Source organism: Lepidochelys kempii, chromosome 24, assembly GCF_965140265.1.
Source record: "Lepidochelys kempii isolate rLepKem1 chromosome 24, rLepKem1.hap2, whole genome shotgun sequence".
In the NCBI taxonomy this organism is placed as follows: domain Eukaryota; kingdom Metazoa; phylum Chordata; order Testudines; family Cheloniidae; genus Lepidochelys; species Lepidochelys kempii.
The window spans coordinates 1,479,030-1,506,351 of record NC_133279.1 but is presented as its reverse complement, the minus strand read 5'-3'; the positions used below and the strand labels follow the sequence as shown (position 1 = coordinate 1,506,351).

The 27,322-nt window shown below is 63.7% G+C and overlaps 2 protein-coding genes across 4 annotated transcripts in view; one reads left to right on the top strand and one right to left on the bottom strand.

Moving 5' to 3' along the window:
• Positions 1-27,322, top strand: part of UBAP2L (ubiquitin associated protein 2 like) — a 397,837-nt gene that overhangs the window by 156,815 nt on the left and 213,700 nt on the right. The gene's annotated exons all lie outside the window — the stretch shown is intronic.
• CRTC2 (CREB regulated transcription coactivator 2) lies at positions 1,278-27,285 on the bottom strand. Of its 3 annotated transcripts, none has more exons than XM_073323576.1 (14): positions 27,043-27,285; positions 18,357-18,458; positions 17,695-17,811; positions 17,407-17,468; positions 13,464-13,532; positions 9,871-9,974; positions 9,252-9,281; positions 8,736-8,818; positions 8,320-8,369; positions 7,720-7,964; positions 6,402-6,865; positions 4,606-4,857; positions 2,786-2,999; positions 1,278-2,291 (listed from the first exon to the last, which is right to left on the bottom strand). In XM_073323576.1, the coding sequence occupies exons 1-14, from the start codon at positions 27,211-27,213 to the stop codon at positions 2,086-2,088; spliced, it is 2,169 nt and encodes a 722-aa protein (XP_073179677.1). In that variant the 5' UTR covers positions 27,214-27,285; the 3' UTR covers positions 1,278-2,085. The 3 variants fall into 3 exon arrangements, with proteins under 3 accessions (XP_073179677.1, XP_073179678.1, XP_073179679.1); XM_073323577.1 differs by having other exon boundaries at positions 18,357-18,452; XM_073323578.1 differs by lacking the exon at positions 13,464-13,532.

Below are 27,322 nucleotides of genomic sequence, written 5' to 3'. Positions count from 1 at the left end.
GCTGGAACAGCTTCCATGTGAGGAGAGAATAAAGAGACCAGGACTGCTCAGTTTGGAGCAGAGCCAACGAAGGGCGGCTGGGGGATATGCTAGCGGTCTATAAAATCATGGCTGGGCTGGAGACAGTGACTAGGGAAGTGTTATTTACCCCTTCACATAAGAACCAGGGGTCACCCAAAGAAATTAACAGGCAGCGGGTTTAAAACACACACGGAAATACTTCTTCACACAGCTCACACAGTCAATCCGTGGAACTCATCGCCAGGGGATGTTGTAAAGGCCAAAAGTATAACTGTGTTCAAAAAAGAATGAGATACGGTCATGGAGGATACGTCCATCAGTGGCTGTTCAGGGATGTGACCCCCTGCTCTGGGTGTCCCTAAACCTCCGACTGCCAGAGGCTGGGACCAGGTGACAGGCGATGGATCACTTGGTATTTGGCCTGTTCTGTTCTCTCTCTGAAGTATCTGGCACTGGCCCGTCAGAGACAGGGACCCCGCAGTTAAACAGCCCCTTAGCCAGAGTCAGTGGGCCTGGGCCAGCCAACACTCCCTGAGGGACCAGCCCGGCTCCTCCACGCACCTGCATGGCCCATTCACTCTCCTGGGCCCTGCTTCAGCCAACCCCCACCCCTGACCCCCTTGCCCTCTGCGGGTCCTAGAACCTTCTCCTCTGCACGCCTGGCCCTGGAGCAGCCTCCCTGCTTCTCGCTGTCCTGCCCCGAGCCCCTGGCCCCGCCGCCAGGAGAGCTGGCCGGACGCTGTGCATGAGACGCACTGGACAAGCCTCTCCCCTGCCACAGCTGGGGGGGTCCCCCACTCTGCTTCCAAAGACACCCCCGCTGCTCAGGCTGCCCATCCCAGCGGGGATTTGGAAAAGCTCTGTTGGCTGCAAATGCCTCCAGTGCACAATCCCCCCACCCCGTGCAGGCCCCAGGGCAGCATCAGTGTCCCCCCAACCTGGGCCCAGGCTTGGAGGGATGTGAGTGAGGGGACCTCACTCCGCCAGACCCACTGCCCCCCCCAACCACCCCCCAACATCTCTCCAATCACCCACACATTAATGCAATGTCGTTAATGAACAGAGAATATATTTAAAAAATAAAATAATAATAATAATAATAAATCACTCTGGCTTCCTCCTCCACAGCAAGGGGCCCGTCGGGGAGCAGAGAGGTCTGGGGTCCCCACCTCCCTCAGCCCCACGGCATCTGCTCCCCCCCTCCCCAGGGTCCCCCCAAACACAGACGCAGGACGTGACCTCACAACAGACAAGGATTCAAAGTTACAAGTGCTTTATACATAGCCCTGTCCTCCCCCGCCCCCGGGTAGGGCCCCCCGTGCACGGCTCAGCAGGGGACGGGGTACACAGCTCAGCGGGGAAAGACGGGGGGATAAATTTTGTCTTTAAACATTATGATTAGCAAAAACAAACCCCAAACCCAAACCCCATGCCCGGAGCGTTGGGGCTCAGGTCACTAGCTAACAGAACAGTTACATACATGGCCAGCCCAGGGCTGCACACGCAGCCATGCCAGCATGTGGACAGACTGTCGCCTGGAAGCTGGGGGCACAGAGCCCCATGCTCACCGCAACCCTGGCCGTGGGGTTAGGGGACCCTGGACTCCTCCACCACAGGCCCACTCCCTCCGGCACGGGGACACTGGATTCATCACCACCCCTCATCTAGTTGGAGGGTCGAGGTCCCTGGACGCAGGCTCCATCCTTCACAGAAGTAGAGGTCCCCTGGACCTCTGGCCCAGAGCTAGAGGACCCCACATTCTCCCCTGCTTAGCGGGCGGAGAGCCCTGGCCACCTCCCAGTGCAGGGCAAGGGGTTGCTGCTGGGAGCAGAGGCTGGCACTGGCCAGGCTTCGAGTGATTCTTGGCGGAGTCCTAGAGCCTGGGCCCAGCTGCTCAGTGCTCTTGGCCCTGGGAAGTTTCATGTAGAACGGGGCAGCGAGGGTGGGCACAGCACCAGGGCCAGGGCTGACGGCTTGTCCCTGGAAGTCAGGCTTGTTTGCGATGCTCGAAGTCTGTTCTCTCCTCCCCCACACTCCTCTGCTGCCTGCCCAGGGCGGGTCCCCTCACTGCAGCCGGTCCGTCCGGAAGGAGTCCTCCACCGCGGGGTCCGTCAGGAGGGCGTAGGGGTCGCTCAGCATGCTCAGGCCGTCCAGGGTGAGGGGCTCGATCTTGAGATCCTCCTCCAGGCCCAGGGACGTGTCCACCTCGAAGCCGGGGACCCCGGCCAGCGCCGACGCAATCTCCTTGGAGATGCCGGGTGGGGAGTCCCCTGGGGTTGGAGAGGAAGGGTCAGACCCAGGGCAGGACGGTGTGTGGTGGTGGGGCAGCCAGGAGAGCCCATCCCGCCGGCGGGGGGGGCCTAGCATCCTGGGGGACCCTGGGAAGTGGGAGCAGTTTTCCTTCTGCAAAGCACAGCCACCCTCCCAGCTGCACTCCACTAGCAGGGCGAACTCCTCCTACCCACTGCCCAGGAACCTCAGCCCAGCCCTGGAGGAACCACGTAAGGGGGGCCTGGCCTCCATGACCCATGCTGTGCGTGGCTCTGCTACTGGCCAGCCAGGATAGTCTTTGGGCCGGGGGCACCCGTCCCCCCGCAAACTGGGCTGAGACCCAGCAAACTCGCTCCACCGCGCAATCCGCACGGTGCCAGGGGGCCCCGCAGCACTTGGTGGTCCGGAGGGGACGGTGCCCAGCCCAGGCCCAGCGCCTGCGACACGCTGGAGGCAGGGCAGGGCAGGGCAGCGCGCTCCCGCACCCACGCACCTGTGAGGACGATGTTGGGGATGGGCCCATGGCGGCTGCAGTTGCTCAGGTTCTGCCGGCTGAGGAGATGGGGCTCGTGGAAGCTGCTGCCGCTGGCCGAGAAGCCCAGGCTCTCTGCCGAGTGGTAGTTTAAGGCACCCAGGTCCTCGGGGAAGGCGTTGTGGTTGAGCGGGAAGCTGCCCGGGGGGCTCTCGCCCATGCTGAACTGCTCTAACTGCAGGGAGAGATGAGGCGGGGGACTCAGTGACTCGCCCAGGAGAAGGACCCCGGCAGCCGCTCCGTGGGCAGAGACGGCACTGGGAGCCAGGATTCCTGGGCCAAAAGGAGAACGTCTCAGAGCAGTGGTGACCGACGGGTCGATCCTAGAGCATCTCCCAGTCGATCGCGATCTCCGGCGGCACAGTGGGGCTGCCACTGAGACAGGCTCCCTGCCTGCCCCAGCCCCACGCCGCCCCCGGAAGTGGCCAACACAGCCCTGCAGGTGGAGGGCGGGCGTCTCCCTCCCAGTGCTGCTCCTGCCTGCAAGCACCACCTCCGCAGCTCCCATTGGCCGGGAATGCTTGCAGAGAATTGGCCCAGTGCTTGCAGAGAGGGGCAGCGTGCAGAGCCACATGTTGCCCGCCCCCTACAGGGGTCACAGGGGCACGTTGGGGCTGGGGTAGGCAGGGAGCCTGCCTTAGCGGCAGCCACACTCCACCACCAGCCAGGAGCCACTGGAGATAAGTGCTGCCCGGCAAAAGGCCGCACCCCAAGCCCCAGCCCTGAGCCCCCTCCCGGAGCCAGCACCCCAAACTCCTTCCTGCACCCCAAGCCCCAGCCCTGAGCCCCCTCCCGGAGCCAGCACCCTGTACCTCCCTTGCACCCCAACACTCTGCCCCAGCCCCCTTCTGCACCCAAACTCCCTCCCAGAGCTTCCACCCCTCGCCCCCTCCTGCACTCCAACACTGCCCCAGGCTCAGCCCAGAACCCCCTCCCACACTGCAAAGCCCTCGACTCCAGCCCAGAGCTCGCACCCCCTCCCAAACCCTAACCCCCTACTCCAGCCTAGTGAAAGTGAGTGAGGGTGGGGAGAGCGAGTGATGGGGGCTGGGGGGTGTGGAGTGAGTGGGGCAGGGCTTTGGGGAAGGGACAGGGTCTCAGGGAAGGGGCGGGGTAGATCCTGGGTTGCCCTTAAATTCAAAAAGTGATCTTGGGTGTAAAAAGGTTGGAGCCTGATTTAGAGGAACGCGCTGCAGGGACCAATCAACCCGGCAGCCTCCTCTACCCCTCGGCGTCTGAGGAATCGCCCGCGGTGGGGGGCGGCAGCAGGTGTGACAGAAATCCCAAACCTGCAGAGGGGGCTGCCCTGCTCCCACGGCCTGTGCCCCCCGCTGGTGCAAGCCAGTCCTGCCTCACCCTGACTCCACCTCCCTTGCCATGAGCTGGAGATGGTGCCACCAACCTCTCCCCCCAGGAGCCCCGCAGGCTAGTCATCGGCAGGGTGGGCGCTCAGAACATGGCTCCCAGAGATCCCAGCACTGACTGGGGGGCAAGGCCAGAGACTGGGGGAAAGCAGCCTAGAGATGGCAAAGAGCGAACTCCAGAAGCAGCCTGGAGGGCCAGGAACCAGGCTGGCACCAGCAGCCACTCCAGGAGCGTGGCCCAAACACAGCTGGTGTGGGGTGGGCTAGGCCTGGGCAGCTCAACGGCTACGTTACTGGTGACGTGGAAGGAGCCCGTCTGGTGGGAAGCATCCCCAGCCCCCTGAGAGTCTCTGCTCCTATCGCCCCAGGGGCGGGAGCCAGGGCCCCCCAGCAGACTCAGCACACGCTGGGACTCACGCTGCCCACACTGAAGTCGCCCAGCGGCTGGCCAAGCTGCTGCTGTAGTGAGGAATTATGCTGGTACTCCGAGAGGTACGGCCGCTGCGTGGGCGCGCTGGGCTGCTGCTGCCGGGCTGGCTGCGTCTGGTGCTGGGGCTTCTGAGTTTGCTGCAGGGGCTGCTGGGATTGCACGAGCAGGCCAGGCTGGTTGTAGGGGTATGGCGGGAGCCTCTGGTCGGCTGGCAGCTTGCTGGTGTCCAATGGCACGCCCTGCAAACACGCAGCACGGCAAGGGTTACAGCCAGGCACCAAGGCTGGCAGGGATCAGGCCCAGGGGTCCCACTCCTTCTAAACTGCAAGGCTATTTGCAAGACACCACCCGGCCCCCACCTCTGGAGCGAGACGCTGGCCCACTCTCCTGTCCCTGAGTCATCAGCACCAGCTGCTTCAGGGACCCTTCTGAGGTGAAGGAGCCCCGGGCCTGTCTGTTTGAGGCCCAACCAGGAGGGTGCTGAGCCTTCCTCTTGTTCCCTACCCTCCACCAGGACCAGGGATGTTCTCAAGGTCCTTGGATAGGTCTACCCCCTTATATCTTGGGACTCAATGAGATCCTGTGGCAGAGAGTTCCACCGGCTAATTGTGCAAATACACCCCCTGCACCTGACAGATAATCCGGACTTCACTTTTCTGGCCAGCCATCTGTGGGTGGGCAGGGGAGGGAAATGCATCCGTTTCCCTCCCCTGCCTAGAAGTGCGTTCGCTTGGGGCATCAGACCATCCCGGCAAGACTTGGAGGAGGAAGCTCAGGAGAGGCAGAATTAAGAACGCCCTGGCCGAGACCAATCTCAAGGGACACAAGGATCGAGGTCCCTGGATCCCATCAACCCCTGCCACTTCCCTCTGTGGGGAGGTCTGTGCTTAGATCCACGTGCAGAGGGAGACCCCCCCTACCTCCAACCCCACTGCAGGGTATTTCTACCCCGTCCCCAGGGCACCGTGCTACTCCCCAGCCTGGCAGCAGCAGGAGGCCATGCTGCCCCAGGGCCCAGCTGGAGCCGAGTTCTGTGCACCCCCCCACAGCCCGCGGAAGCCTGGTTCCTGGGGCGCAGCCCAGCCGTCGCCCTGCTGCTAGCGCCTGTGGCTGGGGAGAGCGTGCCGGCCCCCGTCTGCCTCAGGAGCAGGGGGCAGCAGCCAGAGAAGCCTTCACACCCAGCACCACGTTGAATCTTCCGCGCCCCGAGCAGCTGCGGCTTCCCCGATTCCCGGCCCCGCCCCAGCTGAGGGCCCTGTCCCAGAGCACGCTCAGGCCCCTGGGGCTGCCTCCCTGCACAGCTTGGCCCAACAGGGGGGTTGCTGTGCCCTAGGACCGAGACCCTCCAGACTGGCTCCCAGCTAGACTGGCTCCCATCAAGCCAGCTGAAGACTACCTCAGGCCCACAGGGCCAGTGGAAGAGCTGGGATTCGGGACAGGAGGGTCCTGCTCCCAGCTCCCTGGGCTGGTCAGTGCATCTCTCTGAGCCTTGGTTCCCAGGCTGTGACTAGGAAGAACAAGGCTTCCCTTTCCCCACCCTCTGACTTGTCTGTCGACCGCGGACCATCTGTGCAGCACCCAGCCCAGCCCGAATTCACACAATCATCTCCGACTTCTCCGAGCACCCCATAGAGCAGGGACCCGCGAGGGGCCGGGGCATCGCCTGGCGCCAGCTCCCTGCCCTACGGCTCCCAGCCTCCCACTGAGATGAGGATGGCAAAAACAGGACAAGAGGAGGAACTGAAAGAGGCGAGGGCAGCCCATGATGATGGATCATGCATACCTGGGTGATGGAGGACAATGTGGGTGACATTGTTGGTGAGAACTGTTTGGGGTGCTGCCTTCTCGAGTCGCCGCCCATTGGGAGGGTGAGGGGGCTGAGCGGGGCCCTTCGGCGGGGCGACGTGTTAATGGACGCCTGCACCAGGGGGGAGTAGGAGGAGCTGCTAAAGCTGGCCTGCAGGCTGGGGTTGCTGGGCGAGGACTGCATGGACTGGCTGCTGAGGGAAGAGGGGAGCGAGGGGGTGCTGAGGGAGGAGGGGAGCGAGGGGGTGCTGAGGGAGGAGGGCAGGGACTGGTTGCTCATGGAGGAGGGGATGGAGGAGCTGCTCTGGGAGGACTGCAGGGAGGGGTTGCTAAGGGAGGACTGCAGCGACTGGGAGCGCAGGGAGGCCTGCAGGTTGGGATTGCTAAGCGAGGACTGCAGGGCGGGGTTACTCAGGGAGCTCTGCATAGGTGAGGTAAGTCCTGTGGGGACAAAAAAAAAAGAGACACCACCGTTACCCATGGCAATCAGCACGCGATGAGGCTCCGCCCCCTGGGCGGGATGGAAGGGGGGGGGGGAGACCAAAACGATGGAGACGGCAACAGAAACAAACAAACCCAGCAATGGAATCGGATCGTGGCCCAAGACCCCCTCCAGCGGGCGCCTGGCTCGAGGGACGCAGCTCCGGCTGGGCTGCACGGGTCCTGCTCACCTGACAGCTCCCTTCTGCAGGGCAAGCACTGGGGGTCCTGGGGGCGAGCGTACCATGAGGGGGACTCAGCTCTTCCCTCATACAATGCCCCAGCTCTTGTCCTGCTAACCCTGACGCTGAAATGACCTGAGAGGCTCTCGTGTGTCCAGATGCTGCCGGGGGAGGAGCCCAGCTCAGCCCATTCTCCGTCCCCACCTGGGACAGGGGCAAGGCAGGAGCTTGCTGGAGGTGCAGAATCACCAGAGCCCGCTGCAGCTGCTCAGTAACATCCAGGCTGCAGCCCCAATCCCCCCCGACCTCCCAGCACCAGCAGCCCCCTCCGAGCACATGCTCAGGGACCCCCGGGGCCTGCTCATCCCCCCAGCTCTGCTCCGCAGGGATCCGAGACACCCACCACCCTTGGCCAAGCGGGGTAACTGAGGGGCAAACTCAGCCCTGGCTAAGTCCCATGGGCCTGGGCGGCCCGGCTGATGTCCCATCCTCAGCACTGGGCTCTGAGGAGGAAGGAGCCCAGCAGGAGTCCTACGCAGTCCTTGCCCGCACGGCCACAGGTCGACTCCTCTTCTGGGCAGCACGACTGCTGTGCCTCTGCCAGGAGGCCAGGCAGCAGCCCGGAGCCCTCACCTGCGGAGCCGTAGCCCGTCCCAAGTCCCATGCCGCTGCTGATGCCCAGGTGCGTCATGGTGTTGGCCAGGTTACCGGTGCTGCTCCCTCCGCTCAGGCTGGGGTAGTTCGACTCGTCGGGGTCCAGGGGGGTGGGCAGTGGGGAGGGGAAGTGCAGGCTGGTGAGGTCGGGGAGGGAACCGCCTGTGTTCAGGGCAGTGGGGATGAGTGGGACGTTGGCAGGCTGATCAGGGGACGGAAAGATACTGAAAGAAAGAGAGACACTGCTCAGCAAAGGCGACGCTCCCGAGCACCCAGAGTCAGAGATGGGGACTGGGAATCAGGACTCCTGGATTCCGGGCCCAGCTCCGGGAGGGAGTGTGGCCTAGTGAGCGAACAGAGGACTGGGAGGCAAGACTCCTAGTTCTGTTCCCTGCTCCGCCATGGACTCACTTCTGTTGCTTTGGGCAAGTCCCCGTGCCTCAGTTTCCCCCCCACAGGTGAAAGGGAGACGAGAACCCCCAGACTCTGCCCCGAGGGGCCGAGCAACGTGCGAGGTGCTGGGAGATCTCTGCAGCAGGACTACAATGGCACCATCACACACCCGGGCACAGGACTTACTGGATTCCAGGGACTTCACAGGACCTGGGCCTGGCCGAGGACGATGAGAGCTGGGAAATCAGAGACAGAGAGTGGGGGTGAGCCTGGGCAGGGCATTCACCTCCCGCCGCCCTCACCCCGCCCCCCGACCAGCACAGGTGGCCGGCAGTTTCTGGCCAGGAGAGAGGTGAACACACATTGCAACACTCCGGACGCCAGAGGCAGGCACCAGCCAAGATGAACTGTGCAGGCACTGGGAGCGGCACGGCCCCACTCCCCACCCCGGGACCTCCCACCCCATCATAAAGGCCCAGCCCCGCCCCGCGGGGAGCCCTCCCACCGCCACATACCCCTCACTAGTACCAGGGACCCACTGGGGCATCCCCCTAGACTCCCCCAAGAGCAGCACCGTCCCTCCCCAGGACTCCCACACCCACCTTCTTGGTGTCCCAGGGCTTCAGTAAGTGCTTGTTGTCATCCAGGAAGTTCTCCTCGATGGGAGGCACTTGGAAAAGAAACACTGGCAAGGGGAGAAGGGCAGGGGTGAGCCTTGTGCAGAGGGGGCCAGCCCAGCACCCAGCTCTGCCAAACCCTGGTGACTGGGAGTGTTCTTAAACAGTAGTCATGCCTGGCATTAAGAGGGCAATGGGCCCAAGAGACTACGGGTCCCAGCATGCAATGCTCCATCCTGAATGAAGCAGTGCACACTGGGAACTGTAGTTCTGTCAGGCCTGCAGGCCACATAGGCGATGTGATGCAGTTTCATTCACTCACCAGCTCTCCTTTGCTGCCCCTGGCAATGAAGCAGCATGTGCCACCCTCCCCTGGCAACCCTAAAGCTCCCAGCCCTGCAGGGGCCAGGAGCACTGCCCCCCTCCCATGGGCTAGGATCAGACCTCTCTCCATGCCCCACTGTGACTGCCAGGCGAGGTGAGCAAGGATGGGATATTTACCTTTACTGTCCACATCCCCGTCCAGAAAACCTGAAAGAGGGATGGTGACATGGTTAGCTAGGAGCAGGGGGATGAGGGCAGCTCTGCAAGAGAGAGAGGTTTGCCGGGGACTTCCCATGCGATCCAACGCCCAGCCACACTCCTGGGGAGAGAAGGCAGGAGACCCGACCAGCTGGGCACCGCAAGAGGCAGGGCACCAAGTAGCAGAGCTCGGACCAGCTGCCTGACAGGCGAGCCATTGTGGAAGGAAGGCGAGGATGAACGTTTGGGGTGACGCGGTGCAGCAGGAAAGGGGGTGCTGAGCTAGACATGCCTATGGGGGGACATGGTACAGCCGTTCTCGGACCAGGCTAGGAGATGGACCTGGCAGATACAACGAGGCGGGGAAGTCTGCAGCTTTCCTGGCCTGTGGGAGCCAGCAGCCCCAGGGCACCAATCGTACCAGGCGGCCCGGCGATCACAGCTGGCTCCTGGGCTACCCCAAGACTCAGCCGGCCTGCACATGGTCCAGGGTACAAAGCAGCAGCAAGAGGCTGGGAAAGGAGGGCAGGGAGAGGCAGGGAGCCAAGACATGCGCCTGCTGCAGTAGCCAAGGGAGCAGGGCTGGGGTGCTACTCACCGCTCCTGCGATTGGGAGGGGGGACACCCTGCGAGGGGCCCAAGTACATGTCCTGCGGGCTGGGGTTCATCACGCTCGTGTGAAGCGCCGAATCCGAATTTGTTCTAATGGTAAAAGACAAGGCCCCAGTCAGACCCCCCTGGGCAGAGACAGGGCCCAACAAGGCTGGTGCATCCTGGGAGGAGCGCGAGCTGCCAGCATGCTTGCTGCAGCAGGAACCCTCCCGCCCTCCGGCTGGGGAATCCACGCACCCCTCCCTGCAGGCGCTCAGCAGGAAGCTGTCTGGCTCTCGGTGTCAAAAGCCGCCTCCTGCTTCTTGAGGCTTGCTGGGTCGTTCTCAAGAGAGCAGGCTGGTGGGATGATGCGGGAGCCCTCGGAGCTCAGACCGCATGGGGATCCCTGAGGGAGGAAACCCCCACTGGGACAACGACCGGGGGACGGGACAGCACAGGGCAGGGGACTGTTTTCAGTGAATCACAACAGGTATCTACAGGGGAACAGCCCTGGGGGAACCCCTTCCCCAGCCAGCAGCTGCCCTGGCCCAGCTAAGCTTTAAGGAAACTCTAGGGTACTGCAATGTTCTGCTCGCCGTCCCTTGGGGGAAAGGCCAGGCGGGGGGGGGCTGTGAGCTGGAACAGGAGGGGACATCTCTGCTCGTTTCTAGAGGCAGCTGTCAAGTCCCCACCAAAGGACCCAGACCCTTCCTCAGGACAAGGGCCACCCTCGGCCCTTCCCAGCAGAGGGGGGTTTGCTCCAGCCCAGAGGTGGCTGCGAAGCGAAGGATCTGTTGGGGGAGGCGCTGTGCACACAAGGACTCATCCTGAAGCCGTTTTTCCTGGGGTGGCACAAAGCATGTGCTGCAGAGAAGGGGCTCCCCGAGGCCCCAGGGAGACGCACGCATTGTCTTCCTAATGAGTCAGCCTGGGGGCACTGGGAGGGGGCAGGGGAAGGCTACACACAAGGGGGATACTGTTCAGCTGAGGGGCCCAGCCTGCTCCCAGACAGGAAAGTCTCTCCCACTCCCCACAGCCCCCAAGGGCCAGGCCTTCCTCCCACCAGGGCACAGCCTCCACAGGAACGAAACCCTGCGCTAGGCGAGACGGCAGCACTGAGCCCCACGGCGGCACCCCGGGAGCACGAATGGGGACATTGTCCTTGCTCCCAGCACACGGTGCACGCTGGGGACCAATGCTGAGCCCACGCACGGCGCCTGGGGGAGCCATCCGGCTGCGCCTGGGCACTGAGCCAGTCCCCCAAAGCGGGGCCCCAGGACAGGGCGGCTGGGCTCCCTCAGTTCCCCCTTCATTTCCTGTCCTAAACAGCCCGGGATGGTAGCAGCTCAGGAGCAAAGGGGCAGGGGCTGTACAGCACCCTGGGACCCATTCAGGGGAAAGCCCCAGTAGCACAGAGGCTAATTGTTACCCACCACACCTAGCACCTCCTCAAGGATGGCTAGGAAAGGCCCAGGCTGGAGCCTGCCCTGCTGTGACCTCAGGGCAGCTGCACCAAGCTGGGGAAGGGCAAGGCCTGATCAGCCAGGGGCAGATCAGCCTGGAGCAGATGGTGGGTGGGGCACAGGGGGCACAGACCAGCTGGGGGGCGGGGGGCACAGATCAGCCTGGAGCAGGGCAGTAGAGGGGCAGGGCAGACCAGCTGGGGGCAGGGGGCATGGATCAGCCTGGAGCAGATACAGGGCGGACCAGGGGTGGGGGGCACAGAACAGCCTGGAGCAGACTAGGGGTGCACAGGGCAGATCAGGTGGGTGCAGGGGGGCACAGATCAGCCTGGAGCGGGGGGGGGGCAGCGCAGACCAGGTGGGCACAGATCAGCCTGGAGTAGGGCGGTTGGGGGGCAGACCAGACCAGGTGGGCATGGGGGGCACAGAGTGCTGGCAGGGCAGGGGCCAATTAGCTGGGGGCAGTGCAGGCTGCCTTCAGCTCTCGCTGCCTGTGCCAAACTCCCCCTTGGGCCGGTGACGGTTTCCTTCTCCCCAGCCCCTGAGGCGCTCAAGGCCACTAACTGGCCCATTCCTCCCACCCAGGGCCTGGTGGGGGAGGCAGCTCCCCAAGGCCAGCCTGCCCGACACTTGCAGGATTCCAGCCGCTGCAGAAGGCCCCTGGAGCTGCAGCCTCCTCCAGGCTCGCCCTGGCAGAGCTCGCACCCAGCTAGCCAGGCACTTGCAGGAGGAGCAGGGCCTCAGCTGCCAGTTCCCACCAGGCCCAGTCACCAGGTGGTAGGGGAGAGGAGCTGGGAGGGGGGCCCAGCCCCTTGCCCACCCCAGCTCTGCCAGGCGAGGGTGCAGAGTGCATCTCCTTGCCAGCCACGCCAGCAGGCTGCACCAGGGGCCGGGGCTTTGGCAGCATGTTGCAGCCTGTTGCTCCATGGGGGTTGGGCAACGCGGCCTGCAGAGGATTTCGTAACTGCAGCCCTTGAAAAGGCCGGGCTGCAGGCCCAAGCTGGCACTTCTGCCTGCTCAGGAAACAGGACGCCCGGCAGGAGAGTTTAACTGCCCTGGGGCAGCACACGAGCCATTAACCTGCTGTAACAGGACCAGCTGGGTCAGGGCCTCTGCAGCGCTGCACTGCTGATAGCCCCTACGCCCCAGCCGGAGGTGGCCACGGCCAGCAGGAATCCTCTTCTCCTGCCGAGGGCTGGGTCTCCCCTGGCAGTTCCGGGCTCGTGACAGGTGCTGGCTCCGTAGTGCAGGCTCCACCCCAGGACATGGCCCCCAGCCCCCTTACGCCCAAGGGACAGACCCGGGGCTCTAGGGCCCACTCACTCCCTGCTGACACTGCTACCAGGGGGCACTGGGTGCTGGTTGAGAGGTCTGGGGAGGCTGGGTCGATTCATTTCTCCTAAGCCCATGAATAGGCACTGGGCCCCCAGGGTCTGCACTAGAGAGGAGCCAGCAGAAGGCTCCCCCCCACCCCAACAGCTGCTCCATCCCCTCTGAGCAGCATGGCCAGCAAGACCTGGCTGGGGCACTGAGAGGGCTGACCCGTCACTGCCTGGGCTGTGTGCTGCGTCAGGCCCAGCGTGCCCGCCCTCCCTGCCCAACAGGCTCGCACCCGTGCTCAGAGGGGCAGAAAGGCCAGGGACGCATGAGCCCTGTTACTAGATAGCTCCGTGTCTTTAAAGGGGCACAGCTGGGCTTGCGAACCCAGTAGAATCTCACAGAGGGCACTGCCCTGAGCCCAGAGAGCCGTTCGCGAGCCCCCTGCCCCCTTGGTAACAGACACCTGGCACAAGCGCCCCAGCCACTGGCCCCTCAGTGGGCTACTGAACCCACCGTGATCCCCGACAGCCCAGGTGGGATGGCCACATGAACCCGAGAACCAAGCTATGAAGGGCAATGGGACATGGGCCAAATCCTCAGCTGGTGTAAATCACCGCAGCTCCACTGAGCCACCCCAGCCTGAGCATCCCAGTCACCAATCGGGGGGGGGAGGGGGTCAAGATCCTCCCCGACCCCACCGGACACTGGCCATTGGGCCAGGGGCTATCAGCACCTGCCCAGCCCCCTGGGGGCTGCGGCATCAGACGGCTTGGGCATAGAGAGGGAGAGAGAGAGAACGGAATCAAAAACCATTCACCTGTTGAGAGCCGACGGCAGCCTAAACAAGTGTCCTTTCTCCATGGGAAAGTTACCCCAGGGCATGGTCCTTTGTAACGAAAAACAGCAGGTTACTTTGAGGGGCAGGGAATGGGCACAGGGCCCCACCCGGGCAGCGGGGAAGGGTTAGTAACGCAGGCGGGCAGCAGGGCGAGGTACCAGCTGCAAGTGGGGGAGGAGGCAGCCTGGAGCTCTGGGGCCCAGATGGGAGGACATGGCCAGGGAGCCATGCAACGCTGTGCCAGGGGGCACGGCTGACCTAAGGGTGCCCCATGGCAGCCTCCTCTCAGACACACCCTAACAAGGCAGCGCCAGCCAAGCAGCCCCGCCCTCCAAGGACCATGGCAGCTCCCGTTCAGAAGAGAGGGAGCCTGAAACAGCTTCATGCAAAGCTGCCAAAGGGCCCCAAGCGTCAGCCCCATGGGGCTGGGTGGGCAGCCGCATGCCCTCCTTGGGCAGGTGGCCCAGTAGCGCCACCCTCACTGCTCTCCCCTGGGCAGCGCTGAGCTCTCTGCAAAGCATGAACAGTGCCCTGCCCCTAGAGAGTCCCCCCATGGGGGCACTAAGGGGTCTCCCCTGGGCTGGATTGTGACATGCCCAGAACCCACCACCATTGGGCCCCGCAGCGTAGCAGCAGAAAGGACCTCGGCAGGGGGAATGGCCTGGCGCCACCCCACAGACAACTACATTGAACCTGGCCTGGGAGCCGGGGGCTCCTGGTCCAGAGGCTCCCCGTGTACTGCCAATCCTGAGGGGAGCCAAAAGCTTCTATGCCAGGAGCTGCCCCTCCTCCCGCGGTCCATGAAGGGGGCAGGTGCTGAGGGAGGTGCAGTAGAGGGGTGTCAGGTGACCAGCAGAGAAAGGACTGAACGCAACAGAGCGGAGAGGGAAAGGCTCAAGCCAGGGGGGAGTTAGCAGCGGGATGCGCAGCGAGTGGCAACCCCGAGCCAGGGCATTAGGAAGGTGGGGGGGAGGAGTCCAAGCTGCTCTGTGTGCAGGGGGGAATGACCCTCAGTGCAGCACCTCCTGCTGCCACACCCCCTCCGGGCACCCGCGAGGCACTGGGCGTTTGCCCGAGCAGTCCCTGGGTTGCACAATTCAATGGGCGGGGCCAGCACGTGCCAAAGGGAGCTGGACCAGTGCTGGGCACACGTCCCACTGCAGAGCTGGGAGCACTGCTGGGAGCTCCACACCTAACTCCCCTAGGCCAGAGATTCCTGCCTCAGTCAGCTCTTTTGGGTGCAGGTGGCATCCAGGGGCCCTGTCGCCAGATGCTCCTGCGGACTTGGGGCTGGATCTGCTGCACACATGGCAGGGCACCCCATGCCCATGCCCCCCAACAGAGCAGGCACCCCCAGATATCTGGCCGTTGGAGGGTGATCCGAAACCCTCCCTAACCCTCTGGGCTCAGGGGGTTTCACCCTCATGGGGCCTGGCTCTCAGCGCTGGCTGGAACAAGCACGGGCAGCCTCGGTGCCACTCCTGAGGGGGCTGCACAGCCTTCACCAGAGAAACAGTCGGTCTGGGCCGGTCCCTGGAGAGAGCCCCGGACGGCTGTAGTCCCAGAAGGCACTTTGGGCCCCAGGGCTCACGAGGCCTCCGGACAGAGGCAGCACAAGCCCCAGCATGGAGCTGCTGACAGGCCCCTGGGCTGTTCCCCACAAGGTCCAACTGTCTGCCCCTGACCCACTGTCTTTTCTGCACAGCCTGGCCCCTTGCAAGGGAGGCCGTGGCCAAAGGGAACAACCCCTCTCAGGAGCAGTTCCAGGCTTTGAGGCCTCCTTTGTGTCCCCTGGCACAGCCAGTGTTTAACCAGGAGACATGCCAGCGGGAAGCATCCTGGCAGCTGCCCCCCGGGGCGATCTGCAACCAGCCTGCTAGAGGGGTTTAGGCCAAACCACAGCTGCCTTTGGAAATGCTGGTCCCTCCACCTTGGAAAGGTTCTGGCAACCCAGGGAGAGGGGGGACTGGCCCCTGGCTGCGAGGCTGGGGGCCGAGCCAGGCTCTGGGAGGGAAGCGGCACATGCAGATCTGTCCTCCACCAGTGCAAGCACAGGTGAGCCCCACGTCTGCACATCACACGCGTCCAGAGACAGACAGAGCCCCCCAGATTTATCCCGCACCAGCCCCACAAGCCATCCAGCCCCTGGGACCTTATGCCACCCCCACCCGCCTCCTGCGGGACTTGGGGCCACCCGCAGCCTGGATGCGAAGTGCCCAGAGCTGCTCTCCAGCTGACCGTGGGCCATGCAGGCTGCTCCACCAGAAGCCAGGAGTGGCGCAGGCTGCTGGGGAGCTGGGGAACGGGCTCAGCAGCAGAGCTGGGAGGACCCCGCACAGCTCTGCACCTGCCAGTCTCCCAGGCAGCCCCCAAGTGATGCGCCGTCTCCACCAGTGGGATCTCAGGGGTATAAAGGGCACCAAGCCCAGGAACCCAAGACAAACCGTCTCCCCTACACACCTGCTCCTGCAGGACGAACAAGCAGCACGAAAGCCCCTGACCTGCGCCACTGATGGAACAGGGGAGGGGACCAGGTACATGTGGAAGCTCCCTTCCTCTCCAGGGAACCAGTGACCAGTCTGGCCCAGGAGAGGGGAGTGGCTCTGCCTGGCCATCGCCCGGGATGGCAGCCACCCACTGGTACTGGGACACCAGGGCTTCCCGGGGAAGATGCCCCGGCACCTGCCCTCTAGATGGATCAACAGAGAAGCAGATCGAGGTGGCCAAAGTGCAAGGAGCAGAGTTAACTACTCCCCTCCAGCAGGGAGACAAGACCCAGCAGATAATGTGGCATCCCGCAGCCTGGGCCACACAGGAGCACTGTCTGCTGGGACTTGGGGCTGCAAACAGCTCCATTATCTACAGATCATGGGCTCCTGGGGGCTCCTGGCAAGTCGCCGGTGCAGCCTGGGCGGGGCCCACCTGCAAAGCGGACACTGGCAGCTGTGGCAGGCTCCCCAAGGCCAAAACACTGGCTCTGTCCCGAAGCCATTCACACCCAGCCAGAGAGCAGCCCAAGGATCTGCTGTTCTGCATCTGATCCTGGCTCCGGCCAGCCCTTGGTGTGTCAGACACCAAGCTCCAAGCCCCTGGGAGAGCCCTGGAAGGTCCCTGCTGAGTTGCAGCCCCTCGGCCAGCTGGATGCCTCTCGCCCTCAGCTGGAGCTGCTCCCTGACTAGCCTTGCTGAGTGCCCAGCGAAGGACCAGGCCACTCCCCACGGCCCCACGCCTAGCAGGGCTCTCCCAGCCCCTCCGGGATTCCAGAGGACACATGCTGGGACTGCCACTGGATGGCAAACAAGGGGGCCTGGTCCCTTCCACAGAAAGGGCCTATTGGGCCAGGCCCAGCCCAGCCGTCCCTCCCCCTGCTGCTGCAGGAAGCTCCGGCCTGAGCAGCCCTCTAGAAACTCTACGCCCAGAGATCACGAGGTCCGCTCAGGAGCGAGGGGACCCCCAGCCCTGTCCAGTCACAGAGGGCGCCCAGGCAGCTGGCTCCGGTGGGAGCTTAAGGGGATGGATCGCGGTACCCGGGTCATGGCAGGTAACTCCTGAGATTACTAAACAGGAGCGAAATCAGCCCCAGCTTCCTGGTTTTACTCTGTGCATTCGACAGCCCCACGTGTTGTGTCAGCCTCAGTCGCTCCCTCCCACTAGCCCCTCTCTGCCTGGCTGAAGAGACCATGAGACACCAGCAGGGAGCAGGAAGCCTGCAGCCAGCGACCCAGGAGTTTGGGCACCGGCCGGGTTCTGCAAAGGAGATTTCGTCAGCGACTCTTCAGCTGCAGCTGGTATCCCAGGGCCAGGGACCCTGTGGGCTGGGGGAAGGGGTAAAGACCTGGCAGCCCCGTGACCCAACAGGGCTGCTCCTGCGTCGATGGGCGCCCCGGGATTGGGGTGGGGGGGGAGAGGGGAGGCGAGTTACCTTCTCCAGCTGGGCTCAGGGGGAGGCGACAGGTAGGCCGGGCTGTAGGGAGAGCTGTCGATGTGAGCAAAGAGTTAAGGACCAAGCCGAGAGTGCCCATAAAGCAGAGTGGCAGGGCACGTGTGATCATAACAGCCACAAAGCAGCCCCACCGAGAGGTTAATGCTCTCTAGCCACACCGAGCCGAGCGCTCTGGGCCCCTGCACCCATGCAGGAGCCCGCCGGGAGGCAGCCCCGGAGCCGCGAGCGCTGTCCCACAGAGCAGGCAGCAGCGCTGCTAAAGGATATCTGGCGCACGTATCGGCGCAGAGGAGACATCATCCGCCGGGGGTCTCGCTGCACCCGCTCCACCAGGCCATGGTGCCGGGTGCTGCGCGCAGAGTCCAGAGGCGAATGCAAGGGGCCCTGCAGAGACACAAGGGCATTCGCTCGGACCTTCCCCGGGGGCGTGTCGAGGAGAGCCAGAGCGCGACGGGGGCTGGGGTTTACAGCCCTGCAGTGCTGGCCCGGCTCCGCTGTCCCACCGGCGACCGGCCCCAGCGCGCGCCCCCTGACTCCCATGCGCTGTGGAGCACTCAGAACCGGGGCCCTGCAGCCAGCAGGTGAAGAGACTCCACACATGTAGCCATGCAGATGCGGGCGCCTCAAGGAAGGGGGGGGTTCTTCCCAGCCCACTCAAGAGGGCTTGGTTGAAGCCTGTGCATGACGGAGAACCGGCATTACCCAGCCTTCCTCTCCCACTCAGTGCCTGGTATCCCCAGCAGAGCATCACGCATGCTGCCCTGTGTTGACGCTCCCCTGGGTTTTCCCAGGACCCTTTGCTCCCATGAGCCCCCTAGCCACGTGGGGTCGCTCCAAGGCAATAGGACAGGACCCTACCGATTGGGGAGGGGCGTGGAGCCGGCCTGTGCCCACAGGGGGAGCTGTCGCAGGGCCTCTGGGCCTGTTACCTGGAATTCGGAGACACTGCTCCCGATCTGGTTGACGTTGGGCAGCGAGCCGCTGTAGTAGGGTCCCCGGCTGTGAGCCAGACGCAGCTTCTGAGCCTGCAACTGGACCAGAGAGAGATGAGGCAGCGTCAGAGCCGGCTGGGCAGCCCCCAGGAGAAGGAGGGCAAAGCCCCTTTACAGTCAGGGACACTCCAAGGGCTGGAGCAACGTGTCTGCCAGCAGCAAAGCTAGGACTATGTATCTAATCCCTGGGCCTCTCGGAGCTAGGACCCCCAGGCCCTGTTCTTGCCACTAGACTATGCTGTTATCAGGGGGGCGCTGAGTGTCCTGATTGGCCCAGCCCTCCACACACAGCCCCCAGCTAGCTTTTCCAGCCCATCCTGAGCACCTCATGCCTATCAGCCAATTCAGAGCTATAGCTGGGAACATCCCGCTCTCACGGCTCCTTAACCCCCACTCCTCTGCCGTCCTGGTGGGCGCATCTCTGTGTGCCCCTAACCCTCCAACTGCAAGAGGCTGGGACCGGACCCTCTGCACCAGTGACTGGAGGGTAGCGAACAGAACAGGCTCCAGACACGATCCTGGCAATGACAGGCCAGCAAGCCTCACTCAGCACCAGAGAAACTGGTTGAAACTGTTGTGAAGAAGTTATCAGAGACGTAGCTGCACAGTCAGGGAAGAGTCCACCCGGTGTCTGTGAAGGGAAATCATGCCTCGGCACTATTAGAAAACTTGGGCCGAGAAAGCAAGGGGATCGGTGGTTATAGTGAATTGGACTTTCAGAAAGTCCTTCACAAGGTTCCTCAGCAAAGTAAACACAATCCTGGGATAAAAGTGAAGGCCCTCTCCTCCATCAGTAATTGACAGGAAACAAACGATAGGCACCAAGACACCTGCGTGCCTGGGCGCCAAACACCCCAATCCAGCCGCACGTCCGAAGCTGGGTCAGATCCCCACACTTGGGACCCATCCCAGGCCTGGGCAAACACATTCCAGCGACTCAGAGCACCCCTGCAACACGAGTCACCTGCCCAGCAGTCGCCAGCTGACTGCAATGGGTGGCTGGACAGTTCACGCCAAGCACTGGCCCAGAGCCAGTGTCCACATTCCCTCTCTGGCCTGAGGCTTCCAGGCCCAGGCCGGCTCCCAGCGCTGCAGCACTCTGGGGAAGCCCAAAATCAAGGGCAGGGGACGGAGGGGAAGTCTGGCAGGAGAGGCTGTTATTGCAAAACTGCAGGCTGGAGATAGCAGGGTGCGAGCAGCCCCGGGGAGGGGAAAGCCCAGAGGAAGTCCCTGTGCCCGCGGTGCTGAGCAGCACAAGCTGGCATGGAGGTTCAGAAGCCACAGCACGCTCGGCAGTGGATGCCCAGGTAGAGAGGCACCCGCTGGACAGGCAACGAGAATGGAAGCCCCAGGTGGCAGCTTGAGGCTGCCGCCCTGAGAGCCCCCCACTGAGGCAGCTGCTCAGATCCGCAAGCCACATGCTGGGGGCCAACCTCCCCAGCCCTCTCGCTGCTGGCATGGCAAGGAGAGGAAGCATCTGCCAGCAGCCAGGGGCAGTGCCTGCCTGCCTCCCTCCCCCACCCCGGGGGCATGGGGCTAAGGTCACGACCACCAGTGGAGTGAGTTCAGCTCCCAGGCAGGCTCCAGAGCAGAACCATGGGCATGTTTCCCATGCCCATCGTGGGGAAGGCAGGGCTGCAGAGCTCTCATTAGCGAGCCAACTCCCACTGGGAACCAGCCCGCCAGGCTGGAGTCAGATACGCGGACACAGGGACCAGCCCAGCCTGCTTCTGCCCAGCATCTGGAACAGACGCGGAGGGCCCTGGGACAGACCAGGAACGAAGCTTGGCCCAGACAGAGAAAGTCTGGGGTGGAGGGGCACGGAGCACCCCCCACTTCACAGCTTGCCCAGCTCCACAGCACCCCCTCTGGATGAGCCAGGAGCTGCAGTGACCTGCTAGGGAAGGAGACATGGGCTCCCCAATAATAAACTTGGCATCAGCTGCACTGGGCTGTCCTCGCCGGGTGAGGGGCCCCCTGGGACATCAGAACGGTCAGACGGGGTCAGACCAAAGGTCCATCTAGCCCAGGGTCCCGTCTTCCAACAGCGGCCAATGTCAGGTGCCCCAGAGGGACTGAACAGAACAGGTCATCACTGAGTGATCCATCCCCTGTCGGCCACGCCCAGCTTCTGACAAACAGCGGCTAGGGACCCCATCCTGGCCAATAGCCATCGATGGATCTATCCTCCATGAATGTATCTAGTTCTTTTTTTAACCCTTTTATAGTCTTGGCCTTCACAACATCCTCTGGCAAGGAGTTCCACAGGTTGACTCAGCAATGTGTGAAGAAATACTTCCTTTTATTTATTTTAAACCTGCTGCCCATTAATTTCATTGGGCAACCCCTAGTTCTTGTGTTATGAGGAGTAAATAATACTTCCTTATTTACTTTCTCCACACCAGTCATGATTTTATAGACCTCAATCATATCCGCCCTTAGTCGTCTCTTTGCCAAGCAAAAACTCCCAGTCTCATTAATCTCTCCTCATACGGCAGCCGTTCCAGACCCCTAATCATTTTTGTTGCCCTTTTCTGAACTTTTTCCAATTCCAATGTATCTTTTTTGAGAAGAGGCGGCCACATCTGCACGCAGTATTCAGGACATGGGTGTACCGTGGATTCAGATAGAGGCAACATGATCTTTTCTGTCCTATTCTTTCACTTTCTTAATGAGTCCCAACATTCTGTTCGCACATGGAGCAGCTGCTCCAGCCCCAGCCTTGCTGCAGAGAGGGGCGCGGCCAGGCCCAGACTGGGAGAGGGCTGCAAGTCGGGTGCGAGTGATCCGCGGCACAGGATGCTCAGGCTTGCGAAGGGCATGAGGCTGGAGAGCACGGAGTCTCCTCTCTGCCAGGGAACTGGAGACGAGACGCAGTCACACACGGGGACAAATCCTGGGCTGACGTCAGATTCATATCACCATTGCCTAGGACCAGCTCAGAAATAATGATCTAGAGCCGGGATCCGGAGCCATCCCAATGAGGTCGTGTGACGGGAGCAAAGCACAAGATCCCACGCCCTGGGGACAGCCCCCCAGCAACCCCCAGGGGCACACAGACCCAGCACAGACCTGCCAGCTCCTTGGCTCAGCACGGGCAGCTCTGGGGAGGTGCCTAAACAATCAAGGCTCCGGGCTCATGAGCCAGGCGCTGGTGGGAAGGGCGGGCAGAGGGGCCGGCAGCGCAGCGGGCACGAGGCAGGTGCTGGTGGGAAGGGCGGGCAGAGGAGCCGGCAGCGGAGTGAGCACGAGGAAGGCACTGGTGAGAAGGGCAGGCAGAGGGGCTGGAGAGGAAACTTCTGGCTCCAGCCGTCAGCAGATGAAGCAGCCGGGCTGGCACACGTCTCTGCTGCCGGCCCTTCAGCTGCGAGTGCACTGAGGCATCTTGGCTTCAGCCCCAGTGGGGCTGCAGGCCAGGCCGGGCCGTCATAGGGACCCGGAGACAGCCAGCTCCTTGGGAGCACATGGGGATATTTTATCATCATCTCTAAAGACACCTGGCCCCCAAGCGCTACGGCTCAGCCAGGCTGGGTTCCCAAGATAGGCCAGCCATTGGCATCGGCAACCCAGGTCACTAGCCCAGCTCCGAGCATCCCCCTTCCCCGCCTAGGGGTTCAGACAAGGGGTGCAGGGCACTACCCTCCCTCCAGTGAAGGGGACCAGGGCGGTGCTCAGCCCAGGCCAGGCAATAGCCGGAAGGGCAGGAAGCCCCCTATATGGGACCTGGAAGCTTCTCTTCCGGCCCAGGCCTGGCACGGTGCCCACCCTGCTGCCCTCTCAGCCCTTCCCGCTGGGGGCCGGGGACACACCTGCCAGGAGAGACCCAGACTTCCTCATCCTTCTCGTGACATGAGGAGCAGGAAGATCACCGCTGCAACCCACACGCTGGGCAACGGCCCAACTGCCACTTCCAGGACAAGCTCCAGAGAGTCAGGATCCTGCTGCCAAGCCATGGGCCAACTCCCCACCCCGCAGTCCCCACGGCTAAAGGTCGGCGCGTCATGCTGCTACCCTGGGAGAGCTCCGCGGGGGCTGCCCTGGGAGAGGAAGCAGAGAGCATGTTCCGGGGATGAGAGGAGACAAAGGATCTCTAGGGACTCATCTGCCCTGAGCAGGGTCCCAAAAGCCCAGCCAGGCTGGTGCCCACAGTGCTTGTCGAGCTCTGGTCTGTGAATATGACTCACCGGTGCCCAGGAAGCAGCTCATGCCCTGTCCCCAGGGGCAGGAGAGAAATGGGCACCTGCAGGGAACCAGCACCGAGCTCGATTCAGGGCAGCCAGCAGTGCAGGCCTCAACCACCTCGCGGCCCTGGCACAGGGGGCTGCCACACTGCACCCTGATGAGGGAGGGGGCCAAGTCAGGGAGCCGGCTGGGGTAGGAGTGGCAGGCAGAGCAGGCTCCACAAGGACACAGCCCTCTCCTGGCCAGACAGCCCCCATGCTCAGGGCAGAAAGGCCGAGACTGCCAGCAAAGAGGCCACGAGTTGGAATCTGAAGCGAAGCGGGCATCTGTGAGGGGGACACGTCAGCTAGAAACCGACCCAGACCCCGAAACCCCCACCCTCTCCCTGGCAGGGATCGGTGAAATTCCATCTCAGCCCCACAGAACTGGGAGGCAGAGATTCCCCCCGGCACCACCACGTGCCCAGTACCACCAACAAGCGCCAGAGTCCGGGCCATGGGGTTCCACTGCAGAACTGACTGTCAGCCTGTCTCAGGTCACCCCCCCAAAGGCCAATTCTCACACACAACTCCAACAGCTAGCACCTTGGCCGTGAGGTCTGCTGGGGGACAAGGCCGCCCACGGTAGCAGCAGAGCCACGAATGCCAGTTCGCTCATCGGACCCCCGGCCCTGGCTGAAGAGCTGACAGAGCAGAGCAGGTCAGAAACCCCGGCAGCAACGAAGCCCCCCGATCGTAAATTCCTGAGCTTAAAACCAGCAAAATCCAGATCCCAGGAAAAAGGGAGATTTGGTCACCAGCTGTCTCTGCAGCGCTCTGGGATTAGGGCTCTGAGCCTGCCTGGGTTACGGGCTCAGGATTTCAGCTCCATTTCCCAGTGTCAGGGCCCCTGGCAGGAGAAAGCACGCTCAGCCCCAGGGGCTCTGCACATCTTCAGCTGAGCCCTTTCTGAACAGGGAGGGCCCGGGGACATGGGATGCTGCTGTGCTGGCTCCTTCCTGACCCCTACAGCTGGTCCACTCCCCACCCAGACACCGGAGCTACGACTCCCCCATCTCAGCACAGGGCCACAGATCCCGACCAGGCCCTCTGGAGAGGACAGCGCCAGCTAGTCTGGAAGAAACCAGCAGTGAGACAAAGGCCCCGCACAGGGCACTACAGACAGTGCCAACACCACAGCCCAGACGGGCACTGAACACGGCCCCAGAGGGGTTTGACAGCTCGTGACAGGAGCCAGCGTCCAGCAGCTCAGTCGAGGCCCTGCAGACGGAACTCCCCTCTGCACCCGCAGGTGGGGGGCTGAGAACGAGGCTGGGGTACGGGAAGCTGCCACTCCACACAGCGCACCTGATCTGGGAACCCTCCAGGGCTGCACACCTGGCACCTCTCCCCAGCACTGCCCAGCAGGAGGCGGGAAGGGGCTCCCAGGGATCAGGTTCCTAACATGCAGAGACAGGGCAGGACTGGTCCCTACAGCACATGCTCCAAGGTAGCATCCCAAACTACGTGGTCAGCAGAGCCCTGACTCCTGCCACGCTCCTTGCCAGTCCTCCTCTAGCTGCCCTGTGCTTCTGCTGCCCACACAGCCCCTTGTCCTCAGCCAGCGCAGGGCAGCCCGGAGGAATGCCTGATGCCCGAGGGAACGTCGGAAGGCACTGCCTGAGCCACGAGCCAGCCCTCGCTCTCTCACCCGTTTCCTGACCAACCAGTTCTGGGCTCACCGGGCAGCACTGCAGGGCATGGATCGCAGGGAGGGTGGTTCTGCCCAGGTCCCCCAGCTCTGCTGTACATTAACCAGCTGTTTACTATGCAAACACGGCTCTGGAGTCTCTCAGCCAGGACCACGCTTAGCAGGGATGCGATGGCTCGGCTTTTCCCTTCAAGCGTTCCAGCACAAGCCAAATGGGTCTGAAAACGCCAGGCAAGTTGACATCCCACTTGTTAATTTCTTAGCTGCATGTCTGGGGGCAGGGCTCACTTGGCCCATCAGGGAGCGCTGGGCTCAGCATACAGAGGGACAAATCGCTGCCTGGACCCAAGAAGCTGGCTCAGGAACTGCATTGCGCCCGGCCTTGGAGCAGTGACCCTGGTGACGGACGCCCCGTGAGGCATCTCCTTTCTACCACCATGTGGCCTGCACTGCGGCTGCCCCAGCCCCACCTCCGCTCCCCAGGAGAGCTGAAACCCCCCTAAGACCTCCCGAGTCCCTGGAGTGCAACCCACTCAGAACTCCTCTCCCAGGTTTGATCATCTCACTGCAGCCTCACTCAAGCCCACATGCTCCCCGTTCAGGAGCCTGTTCAAACCCCCCCTTCCCGCTCCTTTTCAGATCCCACCCGCCTACTGGAGCTGGCTTCCCCACTGCCTAATGCTAGCCTCTCCCTGTCCCTTCACTGCCATGAGTGAGATCCTCTGCAGCTCCCGCCACCTGGAAAGGCCCCCCTGGATCTCTCAGATCTTGAATTGCAAATTGCAGGTGCAAACACCTGTCCGCCATGTGCCTGCCCCCCACGCTGTCTCCCTCAGCAGCTCTTCTGAGGAGGACATCTGGTTGGAGCATCGTATGTCCCTATGAGTTGATGGCATTCTCCTAGGCTGCAGCCCGGGACAGTAGAACCAGAGACTCAGGCAGCCAGCTGCTGGCCAGATCCCAGGTTTGGCAATGTTCATGCATCCCCATCGACTTCGTGGGGGGCTGTGTAAAGGAAAATGGGAACCTGTCTCCCTCGCTGCTGGCGGAAGGCTTCTCCTGCACCCGGAGCCAGGTCAGTGGAGGCACGGCACTGCCCCTCCTGCTCTGCCTCCAAGCCCAGCCCGAAACATCGCCCGACCGAGGGCTCAGGGCCTGGCTTTACTCTTAGCCACCTCAGAGCCTTTTCTGAAAGCTTTGGACATAGCACTGATTGGAAGGGTCGGTCCCGAGCCTCTGACATCCCACAGGGAGAGCTGGCTGCTCTGGAGGGGACCTCCCTGGTCCCATTTCCCAGATCACACCCAGGCCGGCCCCTCTGGCTAGGGCAGATTTGTTCTCTACCTGACATTTTCTCATGCTTTACCCAGTCTAATTTTAAGCCTCTCTAGGGATGCAGCTTCCACCACTCCGCTCCTCGTGGGAGACTACGGCAGGGTGCTCCAGAGCGTGCGGCCGGGAAGGGTTGCCTGGGATTCAGCCTAAAGCTTTCGGGGCAGAGAACAGGAGACGGCAGTGAGCAAAAGCCGTCCCAACCACGAAGCTGCTGCAGGATGGCTCAGTCCGGCATGTTTCCTACGACCCACGCTGCTCTCACGGTTTCAGGCTTGGAAACCACGTTCCCGTTTCGTGGCACTCCTGAGGCGAGCCGGCGTGGGCTGAGCTGCTGGGGCCGCAGGCCACGTTCCCAACCACAGGGCCGGCCGCCCCAGCCCCACACACAGGAAGAACCCCTGCTAGGCCCCCCGCAGCAATGGAAAACCAGCCGCCACCCACGACAACCTGTCAGCCCCTTCCAGCAGAGACCAGGCCTTGCCCCGGGGTCCCCGGCGGGGACGACACCCCGACCCGGCGGCCCAGCCAGATCCCAGGGGCTGGCGAGACTCCAGCTGGACCCAGCAAGGGCTGCCGGAGACACCAGCCCCACCCTCACCCCCCACAAGAGCCAACGTGCCCCTCCCTCGGCTGCTGCCTCGCACTGCAGGGGCCCCCCCGCCCCCTCCCCGGCCAGCCCCGCTCCCTGCGCCCTCTCCACACAGCTCAGACTCCTCCCCCGACCTGCCCCGCCCCCTGCCCCACTCTCGGCCCCCTCCCCGCCCCCCCACGCAGCTCAGCCCCCTCCCCCGGCCAGCCCCGCCCCCCTACGCAGCTCAGCCCCCTCCCCCGGCCTGCCCCCCAGCCCCCCCACGCAGCTCAGCCCCCTCCCCCGGCCTGCCCCCCAGCCCCCCCACGCAGTTCAGCCCCCTCCCCCGGCCTGCCCCCCAGCCCCCCCACGCAGCTCAGCCCCCTCCCCCGGCCTGCCCCCCAGCCCCCCCACGCAGCTCAGCCCCCTCCCCCGGCCTGCCCCCCAGCCCCCCCACGCAGCTCAGCCCCCTCCCCCGGCCTGCCCCCCAGCCCCCCCACGCAGCTCAGCCCCCTCCCCCGGCCTGTCCCCCAGCCCCCCCACGCAGCTCAGCCCCCTCCCCCGGCCTGCCCCCCAGCCCCCCCACGCAGCTCAGCCCCCTCCCCCGGCCTGTCCCGCTCCCTGCCCCACTCTCGGGCCCCCGCCCCGCCGGCTGACCTAACGGAGCGGGGACGGGCGCGGGGACACCCCCCGGCCCCACCTCCCGCCCCGTGACCTGCGGAGCGACCCCGGGCTCCCGCGCCCCCCGGCCCGGCCCCGGCCCGGCCCCCGGCCCGGCCCCCGGCCCCGGCCCCCGGCCCCCGGCCCCGGCCCGGCCCCCGGCCCGGCCCCGGCCCCCGGCCTGCTCACCCGCGTGGAGCCGATCTCCATCATCACCTCCTCGAAGGCCGCCGTCTCCTCCGCCTGCCGCTGCTTCTGCAGCGCGATCTTCTCGCTGAACTTGCGGGGGTTGGAGGCGCCGGCGCCGGCCGAGGAACCCGGCCCGGCCCCGGCCCCGGCCCCGGAGCCCGACGCCGCCATCTTCCCTGCCCAGGCAGCTCCTGCCGCCGCCTCGCAGGCCGCAGGCCTCGGCCGCACACCACGGCGGCGCGGGGCATCACGGGAGGCGTAGTTTATTTGCCACCTTGCC

Bases quoted from the DNA above. Each gene is read 5' to 3' on its own strand.
- CRTC2 (XM_073323576.1), bottom strand. From the start codon at position 27,213: ATGGCGGCGTCGGGCTCCGGGGCCGGGGCCGGGGCCGGGCCGGGTTCC. The intron at 17,812-18,356 runs GTAACAGGCCCA...GTGTCTCTGCAG, and splicing joins GCAGTGTCTCCGAATTCCAG to GGCCCCTTGCATTCGCCTCT. The intron at 2,292-2,785 runs GTGCGTGGGTGC...CTCCAACCCCAG, and splicing joins CCCCAACATCGTCCTCACAG to GGGACTCCCCACCCGGCATC.